The 20672-nt window shown below is 52.8% G+C and overlaps 2 protein-coding genes across 2 annotated transcripts; both read left to right on the forward strand.

Moving 5' to 3' along the window:
• Positions 1-7431: 7431 nt before the first annotated feature.
• On the forward strand, positions 7432-9636 carry LOC144276361 (C-C motif chemokine 13-like). The gene is made up of 3 exons (XM_077836357.1): positions 7432-7504; positions 8450-8564; positions 9531-9636. The coding sequence occupies exons 1-3, from the start codon at positions 7432-7434 to the stop codon at positions 9634-9636; spliced, it is 294 nt and encodes a 97-aa protein (XP_077692483.1).
• A 6874-nt stretch (positions 9637-16510) lies between these two features.
• Positions 16511-19409, forward strand: LOC144276558 (C-C motif chemokine 5-like). Its single transcript, XM_077836734.1, has 3 exons — positions 16511-16583; positions 17820-17937; positions 19298-19409. The coding sequence occupies exons 1-3, from the start codon at positions 16511-16513 to the stop codon at positions 19407-19409; spliced, it is 303 nt and encodes a 100-aa protein (XP_077692860.1).
• Positions 19410-20672: the final 1263 nt, after the last annotated feature.

Below are 20672 nucleotides of genomic sequence, written 5' to 3' on the forward strand. Positions count from 1 at the left end.
ACACTCACCCTTGTTCTTCACACTAAGATCTTCTCTTGTCTACGGGGCTTCCCTGGGGTCCTTCCACGTTGCCTGGTAAATGTCTTCTCTGTTGGCGTAGCAAAGCGAGACCCAACACTGAGTATTTCTTACCTTGCCTGGCCGTCTGCACTGCGATAACTTTTGAACACTGATCAATTTCCAATTTCAAAATTCAGTGGAGAGTGATGAGCGGGTGGGGAGCCCAGTTCCTCCCGTTTACTCATCGGCCTGCTCCCCAGGGCCCCGGGCCCGGCTGGATTGAAAGTGCTGCTGCTGAGTCAGACAGTGGAGCTCTGCACGTGATCACAGATGGTTTGTTCCACAGGACCCTGCCTCATTCAGTGCACAGTTTGGACACACAGGGGACCTGTGTCCCAAGGTCCTCTGAAGGCCAAGTGGCAGAGGGCTCAGGGGTGTAGAGAGACACAGGGATCTGCTGGGTTCACCAGTCAGCTGAAATGCCATGTAAGGAAAGCCTGTCACATGACCATAATCATTGTGAAATGTATGTATGGAAAATGTGTGAGGAGTTGTATATATATGTCAGCAATTATATTCTTGTCGTTAGAGGCAGGCCTCACAACGATAGCGAGTCTTGAGACAGGAGACAGGAGACATTCTCTGGACTATTGAGTGGTGTGTGTCTTACAGTCGAAGTCTACTAGTGCTAATGGCTGAGCATGATAAGTTTATGGAAGGGATGCTATGTTGAGATTGCCTGCAATGGCATCTGGCCCATCTGCGACTGCTAGTAGCAAATTCTTCCAACAGGCAGAGATGGGACACTAGGTGGGGAGGGCTCTGAGTTACTACAGAGAATTATTTCCCAGGTGTCTGGCTGGTGGGACTCGCCCACATGATCGGGGTCTAACTGATCACCATATTTGGGGTTGGGAAGGAATTTTCCCCAGGTCAGATTGACAGAGACCTTGGCAGTTTTTTTCCTTCCTCTGCAGCACAGGACATGGGTCACTTGCTGGTTTAAACTAGTGAAAATGGTGGATTCCCTGTATCTTGTAGTCTTTAAATCACAATTTGAGGACTTCAGTAACTCAGCCAGAGGTTAGGGAGTGCGTGGGTGAGGTTCTGTGGCTTGTGATGTGCAGACGGTCAGACTAAATGATCATGATGGTCCCTTCTGGCCTTGAAATCTATGAGTGTATGAGTTTGTGGCGATTTCAAAAGGAAACTAACAGGAAGAGGTAAACAGTGGGGAGGTGAACCCTATTTTGAGATGAAAGAGAATGGGAACATTCCCATCCTTCCCGAACCAGAGCCAGCTCATTCCCCCTGCATGCCACCCTTTCCGTATGCAAACCAGTATCATCATGCAGCCCACCAGGAGGGCCTTTGGGGGCCCAACCCACTGGCCAGCTCCCTCAGGGCTCTCCGCATCTCCTTAGGGCCAGGGGCTGGCTGTGTCTGTGCCCTTCTGACGGCTTCATCCTGCTGCCAGGCCCTGGCTTGGGGTCTGTTCGGGGGCCCCCTGCCTTTCTCTCCCCTGGGCACAACCCTGGCTATGGGGGCTTGCTAGCTCCCAGTGGGTAGGGCATAGGGCTCTGTCGTGGGCACTGACTGAATGTGCCTGGTGGGACACGGAGCTCTCAGCACTCACTCAGCCAGCTCCCAGGGTTAAAGCACATGGACTTGAGTCTCCTTTGTGGGGGAGAGATTGATTGACAAGGGCACAGGCGAGAGGGGGCTCAGGCCCCGAAAACGAGACTCAGAGAGAGGGAGCAGAGCCGGGATGGAGACAGAGACATGGATGGGGAGGCAGCAAACCAGTACTAGACAGAGGGGGAAAGGGTTAATGAGGAGGACACAGGGAAGGAAATGATCCAAGCAGCTGGAGCCAGGCCCTGCCGATGCAGCTACACTGACAACTGGCTTCTTCCAAGCTTCAGTCATGTCCCCGATCTGAAACCCCCTGGACTTTCCGCTGCTCCTCCACGGCCTCACAGGCCAGGGAGGATGATGTATCAAACACAAGTTTGAGGGCATGCCACATCGTGGCAAAGCTGGTTTGATACATCAAAGGTGTTAACATGACCCAATCACTATCCAGCATGAAACAGTGCTAAACAAAGGTCAGGGCATGGTCTACAGAGACATCAGCCTGCTTAATACCATGGCAAACATGCCATTAAAAATCGTTTTAACCCTTTGTTAAGATACAGAAAAGAAGGAAAAACAATTAAAGCATTTGAAATGTAAAGTATTGAATAAGGTTTTTGTTTTAACAACATCCCCGGTCCCTTTCCCTTTCACTGGTGAGAGTGATTAGAAGGAAAACCTCCCTTATCTGACAGTCCCTTAGCTAGATCAAAGATGGTCATAACTGTTCTGTTGGGGGACATGAGAAGTTGGTTGAGCTGGGCTGCAGCTGTTGCCCCATTTCCTAAGAGAGAAAACGAGAAACACGCAAAAGAGGAAGAGGAAAGAACAGCAATGATAGAAACTGCGGCCTCTGTGTCTGGTTTAGCTGAAATCTCACTGCGGGAAAAGCACAGGCATGGTGATTGATCTTATCAGCCAGTCCAAGACCTGGCAAACCCGTACGAGCATCGGGCTGCTTAGGACATTGCTTTTATCTGCCTCGCTGCTCAGAGGCTTACAGCAGTGTTCAGAATATACTGTCTTGGCCGGCTAAGCCAGACTCATATTAGACAGGAGGAAAAAACGGGGAGGGATAGAGAAGAAAAGAAAAGATGGGGAAGAAAAAGGACCCCTGAAAGGGTGGTACGTAACAAAGCCTCATGTCCCAGTGGGTGTTCAGGATACAGCCGAAGCTGGTGGAGGTGGGGATGTCCTCTGCATCTCTCTTTCTGGCGCAGTCTGTTCAAGACATCTGTCAGTGTCAGGGCAACCAAGGCCCAATAGAGTTACCGTAAAACCCGGGGTCCCAGGAGATGGTGGGGGTGGCAGTCCTGATGGTGAATCATGCTCCTTCCCCTTCTTTCCATCAGCAATTGTTGTGTTCCTTTTCCCTGTTGATATATTACAGAGTCTGTTGTTTGAACACACTTTGGTTCATTATGGAATATAGCCAGAGTCAATCAGGTCTATGAGTATGGTACAGGAAGAAGGTTCTATATGATGCCAATCTCCGAAGAGCTGCCCATGCAGTGATGTTACAGTAACTTTACGCAGAAGTTGTGCTCCCCAAGTTACACATTTCAGCTGGGATTATTTATATGATCTCGCACATTACACATGACTTTACACATCATTCAAATCCAACCTATCAGTTTGTCCCAGGTCCCAAACTGGTTCCATTCCTGCATTATCTTTGTTCATCCTTGAGGGCTCTTCCCAAGCTTGTACTAAGACATAAAATGAATGTATCCTGATTTTGACAATTTCCTATCTGCTTGTGCCAAATGCTTGCTTCAGCAAATGCAGGGTGTTCTGGGATACTTGGCATAAGTGAATAGGATTATGGGCTAGGCCAGTTTACGCTATATCACTGTTATAATATTTATGTTTAAAGTTATTGGTGCTTAAGGCATATGAATATAATATATGGTGTGGATAATAGATATTATTAATATGATATAGATTTATATGCTAGCCAGCATATGTTAGTCAACACCCCTTAGCTAATTTTCCTCTTTAATTCTCTTTTATTAAGGACCCCAAAAGCAAGTGATGGGTGGAATAGCCCATCCCTCATTATTTTGTTCACCAGTTAGGCCTAATGTCTGACACACCAATTTTGGTTCATTGATTCCTTTTCCCACACTTCTCTTGTATATCAGGCATCATCTTAACACAGTCACTGAGCTCCATCAGGAGGCCTTTTATCTGGACTAATTCAATCTGTCTGTCTCCCTGTTCTACCTTTTCCCATCAGCGTTTGTTATTACAGGTTATTGTGCCATTTTCTGAACTTTTACTCCCTTTTTGCAGTTGAGCTCACAATTAGGGTAAATTTCTAGGCCCAGTTATCACAACAGCACTCATAGGTGATGCCCGAGTGCTAGACTCGTGCCTAGAATATGCTCTTAGCTTGGCAGGAGCTTTGCATGTCCCTTGCATTAAACCTTGAATAAGGGCTTGGTCCTTGCAGTTTTGCTAATATGGCACCCATCATGTCAGTTTGAGCCTCGCTGGGTTGACTATGGAACCAAAGAGGGTCTCTCCCCCGACCCCGACATACAGAACCCCCCCACCCCACCCTATCCAGACCCCACAAGCATGAACTGCAAAATCATTAGCAAAACCCCCCACAAAACTGAGACAAAGAAATTATGCAATTCACCATGTTTATATTGAAAGAGCTGATCAGGCATTTTCAAGGGTCCTGCTGAGGTCACAGAAATGTTCTAAGAATGGTTTTCTGACGGAAGAAAATGTCCATAAATGGACCAGGCACAGATTTGATCCAGATGGTTCATTCTGACGGAATGAGTTTGTCACTACAGCTGGTAAGGGAATGGAGTTCTGTTCTGTGATAAATGAAGGGGGAGGTAGCTCCCTTTTATGGACACCCAGCCAGCCAGTTAGCTATAGAGTCCCTCTTGGTGGCTGTTCTCTGCTTGCTTTACCTGGAAAGGGTTAAAAAAAGTCCCCCAAGTAAAGGAAAGGGAGTGGGCACCTGACCAAAAGATGCTAGAACTTTTTAAAATGGGGAAAAAAAGCTTTCCCTTTGTCTCTCTGTTGTTCTTTCTTGGCTGAAGAGACAGGGGCAGCAGGAATGCTGTGTAAAGTTTGGACCAGGCATGAAAAATCATCTTCCATACCTCGAAGGATTCACTGGGACAGAGACTGTTTAGATAGACACAATCAGGTTTAATTCTTTATTTTGGTTTGCGGATCTCCTCTGTGCTAAGCTCAGGTATTTTTGTTTCCTTTTGTACCGTTAAGCTGGACCCCAGGGAGCCATTCCTGGTTTAACCCCTTTCCAGTTGCTCTATAAAATCTAGCAATAGCCGGATTTTCCAGATGAGTTTCCTTCTTTTTTTTTAATAAAAAATTCTTTTTTAAGAATCTGATTGGTTTTGTGTCTCAGAAGGTCTGTGCGTATGTTTTTCAATTAGCTGGTGGCAACAGCTGTGTTTCCTTTTTGTTTGTTTTCTTTCTTAGCTTCTCTGAGGGAGGGGTGGAAAAGCCAAGGGGCCTCAGGGAAAACTTTCCAAGTGAGTTTTCCAGGATTTGCAAGAGGCAGTTTTTCACTTGGGTGGTGGCAGCGTTTACCAAGCCAAGGTCAGAGAAAAGCTGCAACCTCGGGAGTTTAATACAAGCCTGGAGTAGCCAGTTTTCATTTTTAGAATCCAGGGGGAGCTGGCCCTGGCCCTGGCTAGGCAGAGAAAGGAGGGTGTTTTATGGGAGCCAGCTAGTGCCAATCAATATCACCATCATGGCTGCTGCCACCATGGCCAGGCCCCAGAATTCACCATCACCGCCGCGGCCTTTCTTAGCCAGACACTGAGCAAACAAGAAATGGGAACCAGACCCATGGCTGAGCCATCAACTCCCGGAGTGTGAGCTTTCCAGTCCCGTCTTCTCTTGCCCCACAGGGCACGTCCTCCCCATTCCGTTCGCTCTCTTTCCTGACCTTCCGGGCTTCTGTCGGAACAATGCTGAAACCAGGGGCCCTCTGCACTGTGGAAATGCCCCCCCACACACACACACACCTTCTGTAAAGTAAAGAGCAAAGCACCCCTGCCCCCTATATGCCCCACCCAGACCCCTGAATGCCCCTCCCAGGTTACACGTACCCCTTCCCACGTGACCCCAGAATGCCCCTTTCTCCCCACCCCAGACCCAGACCCCCAAAGGCCCCTCCCACCCCACACATACCCCACCAACCCTCCACCAACCCCACTTGTCCTGACCAGCCCCCATGTACCCCAGCCGCCCTGACATAGAGCCCACTCGAGGCCACCCTCAACGCCTCAACCCCACTGGCCATAACCCCTCACCCCACTGCCCCCAAGTGCTCCCCACTCACCCCAGAGCCCACCACCAGCTCATCCCCAGGCCCCTCATGTGCCACTCTGGGACTTTCCTGGCCCTTCCCCCCTGGCTTATTGCTTTGGCCCCATCCTGGGCTAAAGCGACTCCTCCTGACCCCAGCCACCCAGCTCCACCGCCTGCGCACTCCCGTGGCCCCACGCCGCTCAGGTTTGGCGTAGCCACCCCTGACCTGCCCCTTGTCACGCCCCGGGGTGGCCGGCCAAACTGGAGCAAGGAGTGGTGCAGCACCGTGCAGTTGTCTGTTTTCCTGGTGGTTGGGGGCCCCCCGAGATGAGGGCCCTGTGCAAGTGCCCCAGTCGTGCCCTGGTTAACCCACGCCTGGCCCAAGCAGCCACCACAACACAGCATGGCGGGCTCAGAGGGCACGAGCAGCCCGGGCCCAGTGCTGCTGAGAGGCGGCTGGAAACCTCCAGGTGTCACCCGAGGCGCATCAGGTGGGCCAGAGTGGATCTGTCTGAGGCTGATCTGCCTTCACCTGAGATGTTCCTGCAGGTGAACAGCAAGAATCCGGCCCAGCTGGTGCAAGTCAAGGGCGTGGGGTCCTGAGACTCTTTACTGCCAGGGTCGGGGCTTCTCCTCACTCTTGGCCGTCCTTGAGCCCAGGCCTAGCCCTTGCTCACACTCCCGCTGGATCGAGGTCACAATCATCCACGTGGTAACAAGCGCTGCTACATGGACAGGTCCATGGTTCTCCACACTGCCCACGTGGCTCAGGGGGTTGTGACATTTACAGCTAGATGTGACAAGGCGTCAGAAGTCATAGAGGTGGGATCATTGTGTTTCTCTCGGTGTGCTTTGCTGCGGTGACTCAAGGGTTAATGAGTTGGGGAGCACAGGCACCTGTCCTAAGCTATGTGCCTTCCTTTTGCAGACATCCTGTGAGGTCCCTTCCGCCCAGGGGATCTGGAGAGGGCCTAAGCTACAAGGACGCTGCATAGAGATGCAGAGCCATTCTCCTGACTCACACTGACCATCAGACCAGTTGGATCCTCTTAGCTCAAAGTCCAGAGCACAAAATAGCATGAGGCTAGGGGAAGGGGCAGAGGGGGCCTGCAGGGAGAAACCCTAGGAACAGCGAAGCTCAGGCAGAGGATAAGGTTTGCGGTTACAGTTTAAGCTGACAATAACAAGGCGAGCTCCTGGCTGTGGGACAGTTTGGAGGGTCTCCAGCACTAAAAGCAGAGGGAACATATCACTTCCTCACTGGGATTATTTGGGAAAGAAAGAAAATCCGCATTTCTCTGTGGACTGAGAAATGGATATTGGCTGGTTCCTCCCCATCCACGCATGCAGCTGAAGCCAAATCCCTTCCTATCCGCCCACAGCAGACCACCCCGATAAAAGCTGCCCAGGGAGGCAGATCCAGCCAGAGGGGTCCTCTGGAGCTGAATCCTGCTCACCAGCCCCAGCAGGACCGTCCTCCATCTCACCATGGCAAAGGCAGCCGGGCTTGTCTGCGCGCTTCTCCTGCTGGCTTCCTTCTGCTGCCAGAGCCTGGCTCAGAGTGAGTACCGGTGACCCCTGCATGGAGAGACGGGAGTTGGGTCAGGGAGCACCACGGGATCTCAGTGCAGGGTCAAGATGGGGAGAGGTGTCAGGGCATGGCTGGGATATGGGGGCAGGACACAGGGGTCCCAGACTGCCCCTCGCCAGATGGTCCCACGCTCTGTACCCTGCACATGTAGAGTGACTCTGTGACACAGTGGGGAGCTGGGTCCCTCTTGGGGACTCCAGTTCAAACAGGCTCATTTGATGGGGACGAACTGCCCTGAGCTGCAGACTCTGCCTGGACTCTGCAAATGCAGGAGCTGCTGACAGCTGCCCCAGAGCGAGGACCCCGCCAGGAGAGCCGAGCTGGCAGGCGTGCGGCTGAGGCAGAGCAGAGCCCGCCGCAGTGCTCACTAGGGCAAACTTCTTCTGGCCGCTGGGGTCAATAGGGCAGGCGCTGATTTACATGGCTGGGAACGTGCTAACTCAGCAGGGGTATCTGCGGGTGAGCTGAGTGAGGGGAGAATCGGACCCAAGCTCCCGTGACCTAGGGCCACAACTAGCCAGCCAGGCAGGAACAGCTCGCGCGGATGCTCTAGGCCAAATCCAGGGACGACGTGAGCAGTGGTGCAAGTTATTCTGGGGTCTCATTCGGATCCCGCTGACCCCAGCCCGCTCCGCTGGCTTTGCTGGGGCTAGTCCGGATTTATGGTGACTCGGATCTTCGGTCCCAGCCCACAGGGCACGGGACAGGAACTACAGAGGGGTTGCTCCAGCCAGTGGCAGCACGGCCCTCCGTCCTCAGGGAGCTGCCCCCAGGAGGGACCCTCAGTGAGGGAACTCTTGGGGATTCTCGCCCATCCCCCACCCCCTGCTCCAGGGCTGGGGAGGCCCAGAGAGGGGATATGGGGTCCCATCTAACCAACTTCACCCTCATCTGGGCTGCTTTCTGCCCCCTTAGAGGCCCCTGGCGTGCCGGACAAGTGCTGCTTCACGTTCCAGACAAGCAGGATCAAGAAAGGCAACATCCTTGGCTGGTACCTCACCAGCCCCGAGTGCTCCTACCCAGCCGTGGTGTGAGTATCCCCACGCACATGGCTCCTGGGGATGAGAGACGTGCGGGAGGGGACTGAGAGAGGCCAGCTGGCCAGAAGGAGGAGGAGAGGGTGACAGTGAGGGGTGGGGGGAGAGAGGAGGGGATTAAGGTGGGGCGCTCCAGGGGAGGGGTCGATACCTTGAGCTAGCCCCGGAGCCAGATGATAAAGCTGCACAGACGAGGGTTTTTTGCAAATGCTGGCACTCCCTGTGGCCGAACGTTCCCGGCCTTTCCTGCTGCTCCCTGGGATGCCCCCGGCCACCTCTGCCCTGCACTCGGATTTAGCCCAGCCCCATGGCAGCGCCAGGTCTCAGCCCCTGAATGGACACCCAGCCCTACTGCCTTCTCTGGGGCAGAGGGAGACATTTGGGGTGCTTAGAATCCAGGTCCTGGCTTTCTGTGAGGCATCCCATGAGGACCCCGCAGTAGCCAGGCTGTGGCTCTAAGAGCAGTTAGAGGCCCTTGGCACCGGGCACTCTGCTCCCAGAGACACCTTCAACACGGCTGAGTCCAGAGACGGCCGCAAACAGCCATGGGGAAATGGATTCCCACTCCGGACATTCCTGCATCTATGCCAGGGCCTGACCCTGCTCTCATGCCCCGAGGTGTAAATCAGGAGCCACCCCATTGCTGTCAGGCTCAGGTATAAAACCCAGGCTTGGGGCCAGGTCACCACAGCTGGGGATGGGTTTTCGGGTGAGCTCAGCAGGCAATGTGCACCCAACGCGCCGAGCTCTTTGGCCAATCTGGCCCCCAGCTGTGGGGGCTGGGTGAGCGTTTCAAAGCCATATGGAGCGGGACCCCAACTCCCATTGATTTAGCCCCGAGGCACCTTTGAAAATCTCACCTGCGGAGCCCTTCTGAAAATTGGTGCCACCGTCATTCTAACAGTGACCAGTCTCGACACAGCCCCTTGCTAACCCAGCTCTTTCTCTTCCTCCTGCAGATTCAAGACTCGAATAGGCAAAGAGATCTGTGCCAACCCTGACAAGCGGTGGGTGCAGAAATACCAGGGGTTCTTCCAGCCGCATTCCCTGTCTGTCCCCAACTAGACAAGCTGTGAGGGGAGAATCCTGGAGACCAGCCCCCAGCTCTATAACCCACACACATAGCTGCAAACTTCTCTTGCTAGCTTGACTTTTGAGCCTTTAACAGAAACCTGCTTCTTTTGTCCTTCCCTGGAGCAGGATCTGACACTCCAGGGAAGCCGCTCCTGGCTCTTTGACACAGCCCATCTCAGGGGAGGCTCCAGACATGGGAAGAGGTGTCTGATGTTGCTGGCAGCTTTGCTGGGATCCAGTGGGTTTAGCAGCCCCGCAAGTGCACCTTCTCCCACGAGGTCCCCACGGGGTGTGTGTCTGTACCACAGCGGGGTCACCTCCTTGGGGGGACTTTGCAAAGCTGTCTAGGAGAGCAGATGTTCTGTTCTCATGGAAAACGGGGTGCCCAGATCCCTCAACATCTTTGAAATTCCCAGCCCTACCCTGCAGGCCCAGATTGATCCCTGTGTAGCCTGGTTAGACCAGGCTGTCCACCACCCCATGGCCCAGTAGGAGAGTTCCTTCCAGGGAGCTGGGACAACCTCCCAGTTTCCTCAGTAGCCACCAGCACAGGAAGGGCCCATCCCCGCAGGCAGGAGTTCAGGACCCCAAAGACCTTTGTCTGTTATGGCTGGCACAAGGGGCACAGGCAGTTCCTCTCCTGCTGCAGAGCCAGGAGAACAGAAACTCCCCTGAGCTCCCCACAGAGCCATGTCCCGGCATGCTTGTCCTTTCCCCCGGGGACGAGCTGCCCCCTTTGAGGCTCTTCTCCAGAGCCATGTCCTGGCATGCTTGTCCTTCCCCCCGGGGACGAGCCGCCCCCTTTGAGGCTCTTCTCCAGAGCCATGTCCTGGCATGCTTGTCCTTCCCCCTGGGGACGAGCCGCCCCCTTTGAGGCTCTTCTCCAGAGCTGTGTCCCACCTAGTCTGCAAAGCGCCATAGGTGACCCTGCCCCAGCCCAGTACAGTGGTGACCCTGCCCAGCCCTGAGCAGTGATGTAGACAGCAGGTGATGGCATCCAGCCGAGTAGAAGGAACGGGGAGCAGCTGTGTTTCCCCATCCTGTGCAGACTCAGACAAACACGTCCCCACCAAGCCAGTGAGGGAGACACCCGGCCAGACGCTGTTAGCTAAACAACGCTTCCTGTGCAGCTCCCACGTCCCCTGACTTTGGATTATCCTTCTGGGCTAAGAAATGTCAAACACAATACTTCGAGTTTAATGGATACCTGCGTGTGAGCATAGGGGTGCGTACATGGGCATTTGATTCCGGAAAGGCCTGGGAATACTGTTGTTGGCTTCCTCTTCTATGTATCGAAATATACAAATATATAAACTATGAAGTCAATTAAGTGTTTGTGCTACTTTGGGGGATCTGATGAGTCCGGTAGGTTTTGTGAAATCGCTGTGGCACTGAATGGGCCAGTGGCTATGGAGCCAGGCATCTGTCACCTCCCTCCCAGACCAGGGACAATGGAGAGTCATTTGCACTGATAGCTCCCTGTTAAATGGAAGTCTGGAGGCACGGCTGAAGCCTAGGGGAACCAGCTGGCCCAAGTTTGTCTGCAGGGATGGGGGTTGGTCCCCAGAAGGGGGAACTAGTATGTAAAATCTCAGAGGGGCCCACGATGGGACTGGGAGAGGAACAAAGCGACAGGCTTTTGGAGGGAGAGGGAACTGTTTGACTTTGAGAGGAGGCTAGAGGAAGCTGACTGGAGAGGCCAGTGAGGTTCGGGAGAGAAGCCTGACCTGGAGAAGTGGAGTCCCAGGATGGACCGGGACCCCCAAGAGGACACGGATTCAAATCCAGAAGAATGCTCTGAGTGATGAGGAATGGGAGGTGGGGATCCAAACACTGGTGTTTTGTATTTTGCCTAGATCTGTACATGTCTTGGGCTGTCTAAAGTAAAGTGTGATTGTGTTAGAAACCCCATGCAAGGTCTCTGCCTGCTTCAACTGTGGGGTGTCCCTGCAGGGGTTAACTGTACCCCAGAGTGCCTGCAGGATGGAGCTCTGGGAGGGGTTTGTCGAGGCTGCTGCGGGGGCTGGCACGAGTCTCAGGGCCTGAGCAGCTGGGCTGCAAAGCCCCAGCGCTCAGAAGAGGGTGCTAGATGGAGGATCGGCACCCTGGGAACGTGTCTCGAGACCCAAAGCCAGAGGCGGGTTCTGGCCTGTGCTCAAACTCAACATGCCCGAAGCACCCGCGTCCAGTGTTGGGACGCAAACACAGCAGCCTGGTGAGTGTCCAGAAGGGGGCGCTTGACCAGGGCTGGGACAGTGATCGCATACTATCGAGAGCTAAACACCTATCCAGGGTCTCGGTGTGCAATGGGGTTGTCAAGGTTCCTCCCCCACTCTGAACTCTAGGGTACAGATGTGGGGACCTGCATGAAAAACCTCCTAAGCTTATCTTTACCAGCTTAGGTCAAAACTTCCCCAAGGTACAAAATATTCCACCCGTTGTCCTTGGATTGGCCGCTACCACCACCAAACTAATACTGGTTACTGGGGAAGAGCTGTTTGGACGCGTCTTTCCCCCCAAAATACTTCCCAAAACCTTGCACCCCACTTCCTGGACAAGGTTTGGTAAAAAGCCTCACCAATTTGCCTAGGTGACTACAGACCCAGACCCTTGGATCTTAAGAACAATGAACAATCCTCCCAACACTTGCACCCCCCCTTTCCTGGGAAATGTTGGATAAAAAGCCTCACCAATTTGCATAGGTGACCACAGACCCAAACCCTTGGATCTGAGAACAATGAAAAAGCATTCAGTTTTCTTACAAGAAGACTTTTAATAAAAATAGAAGTAAATAGAAATAAAGAAATCCCCCCTGTAAAATCAGGATGGTAGATATCTTACAGGGTAATTAGATTCAAAAACATAGAGAACCCCTCTAGGCAAAACCTTAAGTTACAAAAAAGATACACAGACAGAAATAGTTATTCTATTCAGCACAATTCTTTTCTCAACCGTTTAAAGAAATCATAATCTAACACATACCTAGCTAGATTACTTACTAAAGTTCTAAGACTCCATTCCTGGTCTATCCCCGGCAAAGCAGCATATAGACAGACACACAGACCCTTTGTTTCTCTCCCTCCTCCCAGCTTTTGAAAGTATCTTGTCTCCTCATTGGTCATTTTGGTCAGGTGCCAGCGAGGTTACCTTTAGCTTCTTAACCCTTTACAGGTGAGAGGAGCTTTCCCCTGGCCAGGAGGGATTTCAAAGGGGTTTACCCTTCCCTTTATATTTATGACAGGGGTGCTGCTCCGGGGGGGTCTCTAGGTGTCACTGGGCTACAAATGATCATAACAGCCAATGTTCTCCTCCACTGGCCTCTTCACCCCAGGCTTCGTCTCGCTCTGAGAGCAGAGGGTCTTCCACCCTCCCTGAGCTGTCCCTTCCGCCAGGCGTATCCACTGAAACCAGTGGGCCTGCACAGTGTGTAAGGTACTGCTCTGTGTGCGAGTGTGGGATACGCACCCACAAACACACACGCACACACTGTGCTGAACACACACGCTACACTGTTGTAACAACCCGGCAAGGTACTAACAAACTTCAACAGGCCTTTATTCTTAAAGTGGAAACTTCTTTACCAAGCTGCTGCTGCACCCTCCGTAGCTCTCACTCCCCTCCTCAACTTCCCCCCCCTTTCCTGTTTCCTGTCCTTTCAGACTCCCAACAGCCAGAGCTCCCAGCTCTAATAATTACAAGCAGCATCTAAACACCACATACACACACCCACAAACACACCCACTGTGCTGTACACACACATCTACAACCACACACTCTGTGCTGTACACACACACTGTGTTGAACACCCACACCTATAAATATACACACCGTGCTGAATGCACACACTCTACACACATCCACAAACACACACACTGTGCTGTACACACACACCTACAACCACACACTCCATGCTGTACTCACACCACACCCACAAACACACACACTGAACTTTACACACACACACACACACACACTCTACACCCACACCCACAAACACACACACTGTGCTGAACACACACACCTACAACCACACACTCCATGCTGTACTCACACCCACACCCACAAACGCACACACAGAACTTTACACACACACACACACACACAGTCTACACCAAAACACACAAACACACACACTGTGCTGTACACACACATCGACAACCACACATTCTGCGCTGAACTCACACCCACAAACACACACACTGAACTTTACACATACACACACACAGAGTCTGCACCCACACCCACAAACACACACACTGTGCTGAACACACACACCTACAACCACACACTCTGTGCTGTACTCACACCCACAAACACACACACTGAACTTTACACACACACACACACAGAGTCTACACCCACAAACACACGCACTGTGCTGAACACACCCACCTACAAACATACACACTGTGCTGTACACATGCACACCCACTCCACACACACACGCACACTGTGCTGTACACACACCCCTACACACAGTGTGCTATACACACACACACTCTGTGCTCGCTCGGCACACATACACGGTACTGTATACACACCCTCTGTACTCTCGCTACACTCCCCTACAAACACACTCACCGTGCTCCCCCCTTGCTGGGTCTCAGAGCCTGGGCTCCGGCCTGCGCCCTGCACTGCTATGTTTAGCCCTGCAGCGTGAGCCCGACTCAGCTGACCCGGGCTCTGAGACTCACTGCAGTGGGTCTTGCTGCTTGGTGGATGTGCCCTGTGGATGCCCGCGTGCCCTGGGAGAGGGCAGTCCTTGCTGGCAGATGCTAGTGGGGTTCCCTCCTCTGGGTGCAGGCGGATTATGTCCAAGGAGGAGGCTGCAGCCCGTCCCCCTCCCGTTCCCAGCCCAGCATCACTGCACTGAGAACCCCTGTCCATGGTGCCAGGAGATCTGAGCCGAGCCCTGCTGCGGTGCTGGAAAGGGAGACAGCCACACCGGGCCCAGGGCTAGGGAGGGGTGAGGCAGGGGCTCAGCTTTTCTATCTGCGCAGAAGCCTGTTATCCCGGGACAGTGCTCAGTGCCTCGGCACCTCCTAGTCTCCACCAGACTCCGGGCAGGGCTCAGCACCAGTATCACCCTGCCCCAGCGTTTCCCTGGGAGCCAGATTCCCCGACAGGGACCGACCTGCCTCCGACGGAAAGGCAAACACATGTGGTGTCCCCACAGCCAGGCTAAAGAGCCCTGAGCTGGGGGAATGTGGCCCCTAGAGCTAACCCAGGCTGGGCCAGAACCCTGGATCTGACTGATCTAGGCAGAGCTGGAAATGCTGCCTAGCGTTAAGGTTGCCCGCCACTTTTCATTCGAAGGCCATGTTTTCATTTGCTTAAATTTCCCAGGCCAGGGTCTGCCTCAGACTGATTGTTTCTGGAGAGTTTCATTTAAAACAATTCCAGCCAGTTCTGACAAGAAGGTTAGGAAAACACAACCGTTTGTCAGTCACTGGTCCCTGGCGAAGCGATGGGGCTCAGAGCGGGGGATGGCGTTCGGCTGGGGGGGTGCCCTGGGGACAGAGAGAGGTGCCTTTTGTGAAAATCTGCCCCGGTTAGCTCAGTTACAATGCTCTTGAGAAATCACTGGCAGTTGTTAGAATTTCATCAGCTGGGCAAGACACTCTGTTTGCTCAAACCTTGTTACTGAAAACAATGGAGGCTTGCCAATCAAATTCAGCCTGAGGCAGACAACCGGCATGGGAAAATTCAGCCAAACCGGTTAACGGCCTGTCTGATTTCCAAATGCTTAAAGTGGTGCACGTGTCATGCGTGTCTGTCTGGTGTACCCAGGAATCTCATTCACTGGAGGCCATTTCGATGGCTACCTAGCGGATCTGTGAGTGCAGCTAGGTATTTAGTGGCCGGATTCTGCTTGCTGACACATGGGTGTAAATCTGGAGTCTCTCCATTGGAGTCCATGGCACTTCACTGCATTTACACCAGGAAACGACAGCAGGATTTTGCTCCTGGACATCCATACTTAACCTGCACCCCAAAAATATTGTGACTGTATAACCCTCCCAAGGGGGTGCGGCTTTCTCCTCCTCCGGCATCCTGGCTGCATAACAGGGAAATGAAGCTGATCCTTCCACCACTGTGGGGTTTCAGGCCAGGAGAGCGCGTCACAGAGACCTATGAGTGTAGTGGAACAGGTTCCTGGTTCAATCCCCTCTCTCGGTGGGCTACAACAGGGTGTGGACTGAGGAGACCTGGGCTCAGTTTCAGGCTCTGCCACAGTAATCCTTGGCAAGTCACTTAATCTACCCCTGCCCCAGTGTACTATGGGGCTGAGACTTCCCTGCCTCCCAGGGGGCTGAAGATGAAATTGGTTCGTGACCGTGAGGTGCTCAGGTTTCTATGGCCGTACGTAGACAGCTGCCCTGCAATATATCTTCGCGCCCCTGCCATCTAAACAAAATGGGCTGGATTATGCATCATTTCTAAGGCATGCTGGCCGGTGTCACAGGCCTTCAGCAAACACACGGGCAGCAAACACCTCATCCTGTGTGGTTTGCAAATGACTAAATTTAAACCTAGAACCCTCTGCCTGCCCCTCTCTATCCTCCCCCGTGAGCATGCGTAGGGCTGGCTCCTTATCTGTAAATCAGCAAGAGACTTTCCAGTGACACTGCTGTTCTGTCTCCCCTGGCCACAGGAGCGTGGGATGGAAAAGGGGAGACAGGTATTAATAGATGATAATGAACGAATAGAATAAGTATTCATCTCAAGCTATTCCCCACCTCCGTGGACATTCCAGCACCATCATGGGAATCCCTGCTGAGGGCTTTAAAATACAGAGGTCGGCCACCCCAACCTGCCAGATCTGCCTGCTGCTGGAGCCGGAGTTGAGACACCCCACCTGGAAATGAAGGTCACCTCCTTAGCCCTCGTAACACTGCTCTTTGCCGCTCTCTGGATGGAAGCCCACTCATTCAGCTGTAAGTAGAGGGTCAGCCCCGTTCTTTCTCCTAGAGACCCCAGCCTAGATAAGGTGATCTGGAAGGAAAGCTACCCATAGTGCAGAGGAAGGGTGGTCTCACAGGTGAGGGACTGGGCTGGGCCTTGGGAGAACTGGGTCTAGCCCCACCTCTGCCACGGACTCTGTGTGACAGAGCCGAGTCACTGAGGCTGGGGTGTCTTAGGAGTCTGAACAGCTCGTTCCCATTAAAAGGATGGAAAATAGGCACTGAAATCCCCAGGGCAGTTCTGAAAGCCTCAGCCTTCGTCTCGCCATGGCTTCGTTCCCCGTCTGGGAAATGGAGCTAGCGATCCTCCTTTTGTCTTGTCTGTTTAGATGACAAGAGCAGAGCTCGTGGCTCTGTGCAGCGCCCAGCACAATGGGGCCCCCATCTCTTTCGGGGCCTTTAGGCACAACTGAATCTGAATCTAGAATCATAGAAGACTAGGGCAGGAAGGGACCTCAGGACGTCATCTAGTCCAACCCCCTGCTCAAAGCAGGACCAACCCCAACTAAATCATCCCAGCCAGGGCTTTGTCAAGCCGGGCCTTATAAACCTCTCAAGATGGAGATTCCACCACCTCCCTAGGGAACCCATTCCCGGGCTTCTCCACCCTCCTAGTGAAATAGTGTTTCCTAATATCCTGGGCAACATGAGAGGACTCCCTGTTTCTGAAATCTAAGCTGGTTCTGTATTGAGAGAACTAATCAGAGAGATCCTGCAACTGCCAGGAGCATTCAAGCCATGTGCACGCAGACTGGCTTCCTGCCGCCTTCTGCAAATGGTGCTTCTCCCTCCAAGTTCCATGCAGGTTGCTACAATCAACATAAATTAATTAACCCTTGCAAGCCATCGCCCACGCCTCCGGGCAGGGATCTTAACATCCTTGTCCCCATGCTACCAGTGGGGAAAGTGAGACACAGAGAGGCAAACAGCTAAACAATGAGATCGAGAGTGACTCAGGGCAGAGCTGGGAATATTATAATTGCAATATTTTGGTGCCAGTGAAAGGCAGAAACCCTCCCATGCAAAACAGCAAAGAACCCGATCTGGGGGGTGTCAATGGGAGCATCAAATAATTCCCTCCTGACCCCCAGAGAGAGGTTTGGCCGCTTTCCAGCACAGTCACTATTACACATGATTAATCCTGTCTATCCAGTTCTTCATTATTATCCGGCATATGAGAACTCACTCATCTTCCTTTCTTCTTTCCAGTTGATAGGAAACGCAACACCTGCTGTTATGCAAACAATTTTGTCAGAAAACCGATCGCTCCAAAACTGATCCAGAGTGACAGACCCACAGACCGTAGATGCTCCCGCCAGGCCGTGATGTAAGTTTCACAGGGTGGCAGATGCACGGGCTTGGTGCTTTTCTTTGCTTTTTGTGTCTGTAACTCCATCTATTTCAGTAAACGCCCCAGAAAAGTCCTTTCCGAGAGCTGCTCATGTTGTGCCCCATTCAATTCCAGGTTTGCTAATCCGCCACCGGATGGGCCGTACGCAGAACGAGCTCTCGGATATACCCCCTTGCAGCAAGGGGTTAATCGTAGTTTCTATGCTAGGATTTCATTACTAAGGCTGGTCTACATGGAAAGTTCCACCCATTTCATTAAAGGTCTGATTTAAAAACCAGTTTTGTTAAACAGATGCCAGTGGCCTTGCTTATTTTTGTTTCCATCAAAATCTGTTCCTAATCAACCTGCAACACGACCCTTTAGTGGGAGCATCCACAGATACTGGCACTGGTTTCCCTAAATCATGCAAACTGCTGCAACTTTCTATGCAGCCCAGCCCTAAATACACTCGGGTAAATCATCTGTTACTGCCCGAAGAGTTACTGGGGATCAAAACTGACTGACACTGTAAACATAAAGGAGCAAAGCGCACCATGAGATGAGCTATCCTTGCTCTTTATATTGTGTGTGTGAACTGCCAATTTTGTTGCACATTAGTAGATAGCAACGGGGTCTCATAGTCAGTGTGAACTGATGAGATTCCTCTAGAAAAGGACATTGGAAAGGAGCAATAGCTTAACTGAAAAGTTAGAGGAAGGGTAGGTGTCACTGTTAGCAAATGTCTCTGCCTGGCACAATCAGTTCAGATGCTGTAGTGAGAGACGCTCTCAAATAGCTCTGCGTTTGCCCCAGCTCTGGACGCCTGCCCATCAGGATCAGGGTGTCTTGGCTGAAGGTCAGCGGCACTGATCTTAGATCTGAAGTGCACTGAGTCGTGTGGGAGCTCAGAATTGGACTGGCAGGGGATACCTCAGCCTAGGACAGCAGTGCATTGACAAAGCTGGAGGGGGCTGTGCTGGAGTAATTGGGAGTGCTGCAGGCCAAGATCATGGTGTATTGACCGGTCTGCGTGTGTGGGGGAGGGGGGCACAGATTGCAATAGCATAAGATGTTGCAGGTCCGGATTGAGGTGTGTTGTCAAAGCTGGGGGAGGTGCCCACAGCAGCAGCCTCACAGCACCGTGCCTGGGACCAGCAACTCTGTCAGCCTCCTGCGTTCAAGAGAACCAATTTCACTCCGGAACCAGACCGTTTCAGGGACAAGTGCCTTCGTTCCCAGCGCTCTCCCAGTCACTGCCCTGGCCCCTAGCCACGTGAGCCGTGATCAGAGTCTGTGTGCGTCTCTGCCCCATTCCTAAGGGAACCTGCCTCATGGCCCTTTCTCTTTCCTTTCACAGTGTGGTGTTGCGAAGGGGGAAGGAAGTCTGTGTCGATCCCAGTGCGGAATGGTTCAAGACGTACAAAGAAAACCAGAAAAACTCCTTAAAGAAACTTGGCCTGCGGGTCTGAGACAGCAGCAGCTGGACACGATCTCAGTTTAACACGCCATGTTATTTATATGCACTGATGTACCAGTGTAACGCTTTGCTAATTTATTTTTCTAGTCCTGTTAATTTATGTGAAAAAACCCTTCCATTCCCTCCACCCCTTTTGTGTCCTTTCCCCCCCCGAGCATGTGATGGGGCAGCTGGCCAAAGCCACTGTCACGTTCTGCAGACACAATAAAATCCAGTGGTTTCTAACATGTCCCAGTGCTGTCACTGATGTGAGTAGGAAATGTCCTCCCATTTCTGAACAAGGATGGGCCTTGTCACCATGGTGTCACTATGGAGAACCAAGGATGCTGTGGGATGCAATGGAGGGGGGAATCAGGTAGTGGACTGATCCTTGCTCACAGGACGGGCGTGGGGAAGAGGGGACAGGGCCACTCTGGGCTTCTGGGCTTGTTCTGCTCCATCCTTCCCCCTTCCCTCTTGTGCGAATGGTGCAGGCTGCTCCCCTCTCCCCCCTAAAAAACCCCTTTGGCTCTTGAGAGGCAAGGGGGGCAAGGCAGAGCTCTGGCTGCTTCCTGCAGCAGCCCTGATTGGCTGCTGCTCCCAGGAGGCAGGGCAGTGGCCCAGGCAGGACTGGTGTGCTTGGTCCCCTGGCCAGATTGGCTGCAGCCCTAGTAGTAGCCCATTGGTGCCAGCACTGGGATGGCAGTGACCACAGGGCTGACTCCGATCTTGCTCCCACCAGGCACTGGGCAGCTCCCTTCCCCTAAGTGCCAGAGTGAGGGAGACCAGAGTCAGGCTGGTGTCCGAGCTCAGGGGTTCCTTTACTGATTTACCTGCTGTCCCCTGCCCTTGGTACCTGGCAGAGGATAAGGCATGCCAGGGGGTTAAATGCAGTAGCCCGAGGTTCTCAGCCTGGGGGGCACCACACCAGAACAAATGCCAGGGCACTACCCCAGCCTACCCTTTCCGTATTGCTGTGGGGAGCAGGATCTCAGCTAGATGGGAAGGGGTTGCAGTGTGGAGAAGGTGGGGAACCCGCTGCACTAGCCTTTCTGTTCTGATAACCAAGGCCCAGATCCTCACTGGGGTTCAGAAAAGAAGCTGGGCCTCCCCCCAGCTTTGCTTGATCTGTTTGCTCTGAGTCCGCCTCAGTCTCTGCTCCAAGCTGTGGATCTAATGGATGGGAAGCTGATGGGCCCTCCGGCCTGGAGTTCCTGGGTTTCCCTGTTTGTGAAGGACTTAGGAGAAGGAAAGTTCTTGGATACAAATTCCCTGG

Source organism: Eretmochelys imbricata, chromosome 17, assembly GCF_965152235.1.
Source record: "Eretmochelys imbricata isolate rEreImb1 chromosome 17, rEreImb1.hap1, whole genome shotgun sequence".
Classification (NCBI taxonomy): domain Eukaryota; kingdom Metazoa; phylum Chordata; order Testudines; family Cheloniidae; genus Eretmochelys; species Eretmochelys imbricata.